Source organism: Neopsephotus bourkii, unplaced genomic scaffold (genome assembly GCF_033783945.1).
Source record: "Neopsephotus bourkii isolate Nb327-2 ecotype Australia unplaced genomic scaffold, CSIRO-AGI_Nbou_v1 NB_1638, whole genome shotgun sequence".
NCBI classification, from domain to species: domain Eukaryota; kingdom Metazoa; phylum Chordata; class Aves; order Psittaciformes; family Psittacidae; genus Neopsephotus; species Neopsephotus bourkii.
In genome coordinates this window covers 2,910,519-2,922,150 of record NW_026902113.1, presented here as the reverse complement: position 1 = coordinate 2,922,150, position 11,632 = coordinate 2,910,519, and the positions used below count along the sequence as shown (strand labels likewise).

Here is an 11,632-nt window from a genome sequence, read left to right as displayed (position 1 = left end):
CCAATTTCATCCTGCATTCCACTGTTTGATATTGAATCCTTGTAAAATACCTATGAACCCCTTCCCTCCATGGGTATCTACTATGCAAGTCTACAGATACAAAGCTTAAAAGGGTAAAGTAAGAGTCAAAGAGTAAAGAAACAAAAGTCCCTAAACCACCAGCTTACAAAGTAAGACCCCAAGACTTGAGATGGGGCTAGAAGATCCTATATAATTGTGCACAATCATAATTAAGTTCCAAACACAGAAAAGTAGCTTTTACATTTTAAGCCCTAGCATAAAGGCTATGTTGCTGCATAGCTACCCTCTGCCTCATCAGTAGGGTCATGGGGGACAGGATTTCTATTATTTGAAAAACCAAGGAGAAGGAAGGCCCAGATGCCATTAGGGGGTGGGTTTTTTTTCATGGGGTTTATTTTTTTTTAATGAGGATAAAAATCAAAACTTCTTACTTTACAGTGGGAATTACTAAGCAGCAGACTCTCACTCTCTGCTCAAAAATGAATAAAAAACACACAATTAAACTTTATTGTACTTTCACAGGTAAATAACCAACCCCAAACTTCTGCCAGGAAAAGCAGTCTACAGATAAAAGCCAACAATGGAAACAGAGAAAAGAAGCACTTGTTTGAGAAGCAGAAATATTTTAATTCAGTCTTCATATAAACGATTATTAAATACACATTACACAAGTATCTACACAAGGCAAAACTCCTGCTGTCCCTGCAACAGATACCCTCTTTTCTCCTCAAGTCCACAAGAAAGCCAGAACAGAAGCCAAAGCAGTAACTGAAGTTAACCAATATTAATTATTAATAAACAGCAATCTTAATGTATTTCCTCACATCCACATGGAGGAAACTCATGAGTTACACCAGGCTCAATTTTAAGATCCAGAAATTTTTTTATTCAAAGTGACAAAAGAGCATATGAGTGAAACTGCCTTCCTTAGACAAGAAAGTTACACAAACCTCACCTGAGTACTGAGCTAGTTTTATGAACAGAAAGAGTCTTTGGCAACGACTGCCTGGTATCCCCATAATGGTGATACAGTTTACTATTATACAACAGTGTTAGGTAGTTGAGTAATCATCTTCTGTATCACAATTTTCCATTCTTAGGACACTGCTGGCTGAAGCTTCAGCAGCTGGAAGATAACACTACCAAAGACATTTTGGAAGTTTCCCTCTTTATGAAAGGAACGTACGAACTGTGCCCTTTATTGTCCCCCTGCAGATAGGGCATTTTCTAAGGGATGGTGCACAATGTTTGCATACCACTAAGTGACCACATGGAATAAAAACAATGGAAACTTCTCTGTCCATGCAAACTTTGCATGTTCTTTCCTCTTGCAATCTTCTTAATTGCTCTTCCATAGGTAAACCTGAAAGAAAATATTTAACTTTTTAACAAGCCTGAACATATGTGCATTCTTGTTAGAATACATCCATGTTACCCTTTCTTTCCCTCTCTGTATTCACTAAATATAGACAGCAGTAAGGCAATAAGTGTATTTTTCAGAGTTCAGAAAGTGGCATGCAAGGAACTAGTCTGTACGTTCCACTTCTGTGAGACAACAACAGCTCAAGGGTTGGAGGCCAACTATAGCTCAAGGCCAACCCCATATTTGCATTTTAGCAAATGCTGTACTTTTGTTGCTTGGGTATTTGAAGCCCAGAGCACAGGCTGACTGGTGGAAGTGAGCTATACTCAGGCTTGTATACTTTTCTGCAGTCTATTAACTTATTAAACTACAGGACAAAGAACCAGAGCAAACTCAGTCCCACACCTGGTAAGTTTTTGGCTACCCCACTGTTGGTTAAGCTACATTTTAGGACACCTATAACCCACTCTGTAAAAGCAGAGATGATGACACCTGCTGTGAAATGCTAACCTACTATTCACCAGTCTCTACCAAATGCCTGAAAAAAGATACTGTACCAGGATCAAGTCCAGTATGTGCTTAAAGTGTCAAGCTCTGGAAAGCTCTACCTATAACATGAAAGCATATGCAAGAACATAGCTCGCAGCAGACACACTTGCTTTCAACTTTGCGCATGCACTTAGCTTCTTCAGGTAAGTCCATCTTACCAAAGCAGAATTAGGGACAGTGTAAAGCACTAAACCTATTTCTTTATCAAAGTCATTTTCTTCTGTAAGATGTTAGCTGTTTGTCTCACAATACCCTTTAAAGCAAGAATGTAAGAGTCTGAGGTACCTGAAGCATCTTCTGTGGGAATATACTTCAAGTTCTTCTCCACTAAAAGAAGAGAAAAAAAATCCTTAGTCATTTGGCTAATCTACATTCAAACAGCATCTGACTTCTTTTTTTTTAATCTTTAGGTTGCTATGACAGCACTGATTATGCATTTCTACAAAGCTGTATCTTTAAAAAAAGAAAGACAGACATACCAAATAAATCTCTGTACAGTACAGGGTCACAATCTCGTAGACAGTTTCTGAATATGCTGGCTGCTTCATTTCCTTTCACTAAAACTGTATCTATCAGCTCCCTTGCTTGCAGTGCTGTCTGAGTCTTTTGCTTAATAACATCATGCGTAAGTTCCGTGATCACTTTGGCTGACAGCAAACTCTCGAGGATCGGAAGTACACATGTTAAACGTTGGAATAAAGCCATTCGGTTCTTCCGGATTAAGGACAGATCATCTGGGATGCAGAGAATTAGATGTTTGTTAAGCATACACTACTTCAAGTTGCATTTCTGCTTAACAATAACTGACACATGGTTTAAACTGTTTGAAACGTTCACTTACTACACGTTGATTAAGAACTGAGTAAGTTTTAGTGGCATTCACACAAACAACAGACTTAAGAAAACCACATACAAGCAGATTCTGAGCTGAAGCCTTTTCACCAATGAAGCCTCCTGCTCCCACACCTAACTTAAATTACCTGAGGGGATTTTGTCTATCTTCACACTAGCAAGACTCACTTAAAATTACAGAATACCAGGTTGCAAGGGACCTCTAGCATCCTCTGGTCCAGTCTTTCTTGGCAAAGCATGACCTAGACTAGATGTCCCAGCACCCTGTATAGATAGACCCTAAGTGTCCAGTGTTGGGGAATCCACCACTTCACTGGGGGGATTATTCCAATGGCTGATTGTTCTCATGTGAAAAATTTTCCTCTTGTGTCCAACAGGAATCTCCCTGGGAATAACTTGTGCCAATCACCCCTCATTTTTTCCATGTGACTCCTTGTAAAAACGAGTCTTCATCTTCTTTGTAGCCACCCTTTAAACTTAGGTTCTCCACAAAATTTCAAGAGCAATGCCTCTGCATAACACCAGTGCTGACTCACTAACAACCAACAGGTTTAGTCAGTGGCAGTCAAAATCATGTCCAAGATGCAGATATAAATCAAACTTTTCTAAGAGGTGTCCAACAGAATGATGTGGAAGAAAACCAAGTACAGCACAACCAGACATGTGAAATTGCCTTTTTTTATATACAGACTATCACAAAAAACAAAAAAAATTATTTTCATGAAGATTTAATGGCTGAATTCATCTGTGCTTTTTTGATAGCTAATGCAAGTAGGAAAGCAGCAGTCTTTATTCAATTTATAATTGAGAAGTTTCAATACTGCTTCACAGACTCAAAATAGTAGGGTTTTTTTAGGCTTCAAAACTTGTATGTTATTAAAGCAGTACGAATCATTAAAGACACTCAAACACAGTTAAATAGCTGACCTAAATGGTTGAGTCAGACACAGAAAAAGCTGAATTTTAGCAGTCATACAGAATCTAAATTTGAAAAAAAAATTCTGGCCTCTTCTATGAGCTGGGTATGGCAGCTTACCAGCAAGCAAAGAGGGTAAGGTGATTCTGAACCCTCAGCACCTGTATGAAGCATCCTCCTGAAGGGCAATAAAACAATTCCCAGACTGCTAGTTCCATACAGAAACCCTGACAAGGTTTTACAGAAGACAATCCTAACAGCAATTAAGTAAATCACTTACTGAATAAAAACAATTATAAAAGCTCTACGTCACACAAGCCACTTCTGCTTTCACTTTATTTCGTGCCTCATGCATACCTGATGCCACTTCTTCAAACTGTTTCTCTTTCTCTTCTTCCCTCTCTTCATGTTCAGCAGTGAGCAGATCAGACACAAGATCATGAATATCCTTGTAGTTTTCCCCAGTGGCCAAGATTTTACTTTGCACTGTCTGCTTTATTAGCCTTCTACAGAATCCCATCTCCAACGCAGTTTTAACCACGGGTGTGTTCATCATGATTACATCTTCTGAATGACTCTCTCCAGGTTCAAAATGAAAAACTAATTGGAGGAAAATTACCATCAATAAAATATCTATACAACCCAGAAGTCAGACACAGCAACATCATCTACACATATGCATATATACACTAATACCTAGCATCAAAAAGCTTCAGTGGTTAAATAGCTGGTTTTAAGTAGTTAGTTCAAAAAATGGAAGCCAGTTTCTTAAATACAATTGAACTGAACCCATACTAAACATCAGTCCATGTGAGGCTTTCACTAAAATCTAGAATAACCCAGAGAAACCACACATAATTCCATTGTTTCTTAGCAGTGTTTTTTATACTTAATAATTTCCAATTTCAGCCTTGAAAAATGTTGGGGGTGTGTCAAAATCCAAAGTTTACAATAACACAATTGTTCTATTACAGCTCTTGATCAGTATTTTCCATTCAACATACTAACCACCAGACACGTGGGATTCCAACTCATTGTCCTCAACCAGCAGGAACTCTGATAACCCACTCACCCTCTGGTAGGAGTTTATTTCCACTGTAAATACAGTCCAGCTCAGAAAGACTTCACTTTATCAGCTTGTCCTACCCTCTCCTTGACCACTACTTCTCAACTCTGAGCATTTATTTAGCTACACTAATAAAAATGGAGTTGCATAACTACATAGTCATGACACCCTCTAGCAACCGTTCCACAAAGTTCTATACCATAGCTCAATTTCAGCAATGCCAAATTGATTTGCTTAACCCAACCATGAAAGTAGAAAACACAGATACAGCAGATGCCAAGTCTCAGTGTGATCTGTTAGTATGAAAATAAGGAAAACGAAGATGGGACCTCTTAAAGGTGCTTCCTTGAAGTTTGTTCATGTAACAATGTTAAGATAGAAAATCCTTACAATAGTGTTCTTTCCAAGAAAATGTAAGAATTGTTAAGCAAATCACCTCTGGATAACATATCATTAAATTTGCAAACTAATAGCATCACAAAACAGCTTGGGGTGGAAGGGACCTTAAAGACAATCTTGTTGCAACCAAAATGCTAAGGAAGTTTAAAAACGCGCTTTAATATACATACTTGGGGGATGAGCGTTTTCATCTACAGAGGTTAACAAGAGCTGTGGAAAACAACAGAACTACATTAGTATCAAAGTATTGCTTTTCCTACTACATACCTTTCTAACACATTCTTCCTTCATCAGCCATGCTAAGATTTTTATTTGAAAATGTATTTGTGCAACTATATAATCAATATAACGTTAGCACTGATCACTTCCATGAAAAAGTACTTCATGGAGAGTTCTTCTTCCATGAAGAAGTTGGCTTACTCCTACCATAACAGTTACGGATAGGAGTAATTCAGGCTGCCCACAACAGATTTCTGAAATAACAATTACTGATTGGCATTACTCACTGAAGTCTATATAATCACAATTTCCCTCTCCTGACATGACGGAGCTCACTGGCTCACGATACTTTCCATATGTACCTGTACAGGTTAATCTCTACTAGTCCCAGCCCATTAGCCATGGTTCAACACTGGCTTAATTTCTGTGCTCATGAAGAGCATTTATCACGCCAGAAACCTAGTTGAAAGGTATGCAGAAACGAGGCAGAAGGATGGACTGATCTCCCCAGAAGAATGCAGTCGTCTTTTTGAAGAGAAAAAATTTACAGAACAGTACAGTTTACCTGTTCAAGAAGATGGGGGAACCTGGCCTGAATCTGTCTTACAAACTCTCCTCCTTTTACACGAAGCAGATATTCACATCTGAAAGATTAAGTATACTGAATTATACATTATTGCCAAAGGAAAAAACAGATACATAAGAATGAAACACTTTACAGTAACACAGCATAACTATATGTTTCTCTTCTTTCATAAGTGAAAAAGTTCTCTTAACTGGAAGCTTGATGTAGCCTGGTGACACTTTGATAAACTTTCCATGACATTCAGCCATCAGTAGGCTTAGGTATATAAACGCAGCAGCTTTACATTCTGCTACCACATCTAATCAAAATAGTATGTCATGAGAAATGACACAGTGTCAGCATCACAGTACATGGATAAACTGTTTCTATTTCACATCTTGGCATTCTTATCTCCCACTTAAATAATTCAAAATAAGTTTGCAACATTTAAAACCACTATCAAAGCCAGACCTACTTCACTAATGCAGAATGGATCTCTTTAGCTCATCTACTGACAGGCATAACATGGAAGGTAGTAAAGGTGTCATTTAACTCTATGTATATCATGTAGTCCAACAGTAGCTGGTAAATTGTCCTTGAAAGACTAGTTCATCTATGATGTAAATTATTAGCTGTCCTGAAATTAAGTGCAGCTATCTGTCATGTAGGCACAGACTTCCACAGGCACAGAGAACAATTAAGTATGCAACTGCCATTTAATTATGGGGGATGTTAAAAAGTTACATCATTTTTCCAAGAGACATATTAACAGCTGCTGAAATCTTCACAAGCCTTACCACGCCTATGAAACTAAACTGCACGAGCTGAAAGACTGGTTCAATAGCTTTCAGCATGGGCACAGAACTACACCAAGAGGGTTAGATGTTCCTCCTACTTCATTTCTCAGCAGCTTTTGCTCTCCCCAGTCCGCCTGCTGACTGCTTCTCTTAGGTAAGTACACTCATTAACAATGCAGCCTCACAAGCTTTTCATTATGAAGTGGAAAGCATTAAATATCATGCTTAATGAAGAAATGTTTTAAGGTCACCTTAGCACTTAAGAGCTTTTAAACAGAGGTACATGAAATACATCCAAATAAAGGAGCGAATTTGTACATCACATAGTGAAGTTAAACAGAACTATGAAGCACAGTACATATCTGTCCAAATCAGAAGTATCAAGGATGTGAACAAATTATGCTGAAGATTTTCAAGTTACCTTGGAAACCACTTTGCATGCTCAATCCACGGATCATCTCCAGATTCCCAGCATCTTAAACCACCATCACAGCAAAAACACCTGACATCATCGTTGTGGCCTTTAAAAGAAACAAGGCAAAATATCTAGCAAACATTCACACCATTTACGTAAATGATGACACAGCAATATGAGTAAACCCAGAGACTTCAGTTTCTTACCTACATAGTAGAAACCAGCATCTGCAAGCTGTTCAGGCTGAACTAGAATTCTAGTTGGCCAATTTATGAAAGTTTTAACACGTGCTTCATGGGTTTGCATGCTCACATTTGAAACATTGAAACTTTGCTGGTCTCGGGTGAGGCTCTCCAAAAAATGACAATTCGGAAAATGTCTCCGATGTTCTGACACAGCATTATCTTTTGGTTCCCAGTTACTCAGCTGACCGCCACAGCTGAAACAAGCAACTTTGTCTGCTGTCCCCAGGTAGTAAAGTCCAGCCTTTGCCAGATCAGCAGGCGAGATAAACGTCAGTGGCCATGAGTGAAAAGTGCGTAGCCTAGCATCTTCTGTACTCATGTGAGGATTGTGAAACTTAGGTCTCAAGAATGAAAGGTCTTCAACTGCCCTACCAGTTACTGGGTCTTGAGGAAAACTGAAAAAAGAGCCACTGAAATATCCAACTTGTTCTGAACCTTGAGAAAGTGTCATGGAATGTAGAGATGGCAAGAGACTGTTTACAACTGGAGACGAAAAGGTAGAATGAGAGGGCACTCCAAGGTTGTTAACTGAAAGCGTGCTTTGTATAAAACTGCAGCTAGGATACAGCTGTTTGTGTCTTTCCATAGCATTATCTCCTGGTTGCCAGTTGTCCAATGTTAAGCCACAGCTGAAGCACTTAACTTTATCTTCCACACCAGTGTAGTAAAACCCAGCCCGGGCAAGACTCCGTTCTGACACCGGCACATTAATGGGGAAAGTAGAAAATGTTGACATTCTGTAGAGCTCACAAGTTAAGTCATACTTCAGTTCACCACACATAGCACTCCGCTTCATGATGCTAGCCAAGAAAGGGCTGTTCTCCACTATGTTCATAATGGACTATATTTGGAAGAATGGGACAAGTCTTCCTCTGGGAGGTAGTTGTGTGCACTAAAGGCAATTTGGAATAACTCCTGTCTGTACAAAAGAAAGCTTGAAAATTAAATACTTTAATGTGCAACTTTGAATGCATATGTGAACAGAATAAGTTCCATGATTAACAGCCTTTAAACATCTGGGAAGTTTTTGTATTTTAATTCATACAACTGCTACCTGTGCAAAAGCTGCCCTATCCCATTTTGGGAATTGAAGAAAGCATGTCAAAAAGGACTTTCCCTTGTAACATCTAGTCATAACATGCTTTCCTTGTACTGTATATGCAGGAAAGCAGTATCAATTTGTCAGGCTAGTGGAGGTGGGATCCAGACAGGGAAAACCTTAAATGGGTTTCCCAAAATCCTTTGTCAATAAAGAAACTAAAATGAGGTGCAACTAAAACTACACCAGTTTTAACTAAAACATGTGTCACGTGGTTTAAGAACTATTTCACCATAGACAGCTTACACATGTAAAGATTTTTAGTTTGTATACCTCATTAGGATGCTGAAAATAATGGTTTACCAAGCTCAAACAGCAGATGAAAAAAGAGCCCCTGAACTGACATTACTGGAGTACTTGCTACTACTAGACTTAAAAAAAAACAAAAAACAAACCACCAAAAAAAAAACCCAACCCTCAACTTCTGTGTATTGTTGTAACGGTTGCTGAGACTAAAGAAGTTAGCTTATACTCCACGTATCTTGACTATTCAGCTACGAGATAAAAAATCCTCTACACTGCCTCTGATACATGAACTGTCCATTAACAAGCCTGGAGTAACCCCAGGCTTTTCTGTTTACATTACTGTCAGCACAAAGAGCAAAGCATTTCAGTTTTAACCCGGTGCCTTACTTACAAGTATAGAGTTATCAAATTTCAGATAAATTAATTGCTTTGTGTCAGGACATTCTAATGTTTTATGCAACTGAAATAAGTTGTTTCTGTATGCCATGCTTATGGCATACAGAAGCAAACAGAATCCTCAGATTAAAAAAGAAATAAAATTTGAAGTCTTAGTTTCTTTATTTGTGCACAGAACTACCTCCCAGAGTTCAGACTGATGTCCCTTTAAGGTGCTTACGCCTCCATATTTATGCTGAGTGTTCACAAGAAGAAACTGTAAGTACCTATAGTTTCAATCATTGAATTCTTTCGTGCAGAACAAAACCTGCAAAGAGAGAGGAGCATTTCAAAATACACAAAATCAGGATAGTGTAATATCTATGCAAACAGAGACTACACAAATTGAAATATTAACATCTCAAGCTTTTTTTGTAATGTTAGCTGGAAAGTTTCAGGGATCCAACTTTACATACTGTGACATGGAGTGGTTTTTACAAAATTTCCCGGTTCCTGACATATGCAAATCTATTTAATCCACAATTAAATATTAAATCCACATTCACTTGCTAAACCTTTCTGGCAAGCAGATGAATCTTACAGCTTGATCACAAGCTGTATAACTGAACATAGTAGCTTGTAGGAAAGAAGATGCATCCATTTAAATGGGTTTGCAGATTCTCAAACAATGAAGATCCAGTTTTATTACACTAAGTTAAATTAAGAGTACTGAAATTTCTTATTTAGGCAAGTCCAAAGATACCTAAAGCACAGGACATCAGCAAAATTGAACTTAATAAAAAACTCAGGTAAAAGCAAAGATGAAATTCAAACATTTTTAAATACGTAACTGCACATTTATTCATATAGGGCAGTCTGTTTTACAGCACCAATTCCTTAAAAGTTCTTCCAGGAAAGACTCAAAACAGATATAGTTGTCATGATTAGAATTGGCCCTAGGAAAAACACCTACCAGAAAACGTCTTAGCATTTCCTATTCATCTCAATAGCTCTCAGCAGATTTGTTCTTAAGATGGTCACACTATTACTACTAGCTTCTTAATCACCGAGCACATAAGTCACAAACGTTTTAAACCAATCCACTCCTTTAACACCAATGGTAGGTCTAAACGTATCAGCATAGACGAATTCTGCTAATCCAAGATATTAATCCAGCTTCTGTACTGGAGAAAGTCAGATCCCTCAGAGCGAACGCTGGAAATATCAGAACACACTGAGACCCTACTAATCTTAAAACATTTAGGTTCACTTAAAAATGAGATACTGAGGTCATTTTCTGCCAAACACTCTTCCAGTATTATCCTCCACTATAGCCCTGAGCAGCCGTGATTTCCACAGATACCAAACTGCTCTGAATGTCTAAGCGCATTTTTTCTTCTGTTATACTGCAGTATCACCAAGAAGTTAAGTCCAGAGAAGTGAAATTTAAAGTGCAGCTAAGTTTAAAGTGCAGCAGCCTCAAAGCTCAATATTCTTCTGCTCTTGCGCTATAACCCAGGTAGAACACGTTCACCTCCTGGGCACTTCCCGCTAAATTCAAGATCACGTCCCCAGCGGGGTACAGCAGCTGCTCCGTGCTCCTCCGCGGTCCTCACCGGCACGGCCGGGCCTCGCCCGCTGTTCCTCCACCCTCACGCTGCCGCCCCTGGCCTCCCGCAGGGACCGAGTCCCTCTCCTGAGCGGTCATCCTGCAACGCCCCGCTCCTCCACCGGTCACCCCTGCCTGGGCACAGCAAGCCCACAGCCCGCCCCTGTTCTCCACAGCCCCGGCCGAGCCCAGCGGCGCCACTGACGCGCATCTTCCTGCCCGCCATCCCGTCAGCGAGCGCAGCTCCCGTCATGATCCACACAGCAACAACAGCTCAAACCTGGCAGGGTCCCAGCAGGCCGCGGCCCTGCCCGCCCGCACCCTTCCCCCACACTCACGGTCTGCAGCCGAGCGTCCCACAGCAAGCAGCCCTACTGCGCGCCCCGGCCTATATAGGGCGGCTAGCAAGGGGCACGGGAAAGGAAGAATCGCCCCCACCCAGCACCGCCCAGTCTGGGAAATGCCGCACCGGGAAAGCCCCGGCAAGGGCCGGGCGCATGCGCGGCCGGAAGGAGCGTCGGCTCCGGAGCCTCGGCACCTCCTGCCGGACCCCGGTCTCTGCACGCCCCGTACCCCAGCGAGCGCCTCCGTGTGGTCAGCCGCTGGCGGGAGGAGCGTTCCGCGGGGTCGCCCGTAGGCTTCAGCCCTACCCCTACGCCCTCAGCTTTACCCCTCTGTTCCTTCAGCCCTACCCCTGTTCCTTCAGCCCTACTCCCTCAGCCCTACCCCTATTCCTTCCGCCCTGCCCCTCAGCCCCGCCCCTGCTGCTTTGAGGGGGCAGGGTGCCGGCAGGGCAGGCTCAGGCCATGGTATCAGCGGGACGTTAGGTACTTTCCTCCCGACCGGGGAAACCCGCCGGAGGAGCGTGCTTCCCCGTAGTGGGGATTTCCAGCTGC

General features: G+C 40.9%; 1 protein-coding gene across 2 annotated transcripts; it reads right to left on the bottom strand.

Moving 5' to 3' along the window:
- Nucleotides 1–747: 747 nt before the first annotated feature.
- LOC133223598 (inhibitor of apoptosis protein-like) lies at nt 748–9,658 on the bottom strand. Of its 2 annotated transcripts, XM_061374414.1 has the most exons (9): nt 9,327–9,658; nt 7,369–8,322; nt 7,169–7,268; nt 5,951–6,029; nt 5,337–5,376; nt 4,059–4,301; nt 2,413–2,667; nt 2,219–2,260; nt 748–1,384 (listed from the first exon to the last, which is right to left on the bottom strand). In XM_061374414.1, the coding sequence occupies exons 2-9, from the start codon at nt 8,240–8,242 to the stop codon at nt 1,191–1,193; spliced, it is 1,827 nt and encodes a 608-aa protein (XP_061230398.1). In that variant the 5' UTR covers nt 8,243–8,322; nt 9,327–9,658; the 3' UTR covers nt 748–1,190. The 2 variants fall into 2 exon arrangements, with proteins under 2 accessions (XP_061230398.1, XP_061230397.1); XM_061374413.1 differs by lacking the exon at nt 9,327–9,658 and having other exon boundaries at nt 7,369–8,851.
- Between the last annotated feature and the right edge of the window lie 1,974 nt (nt 9,659–11,632).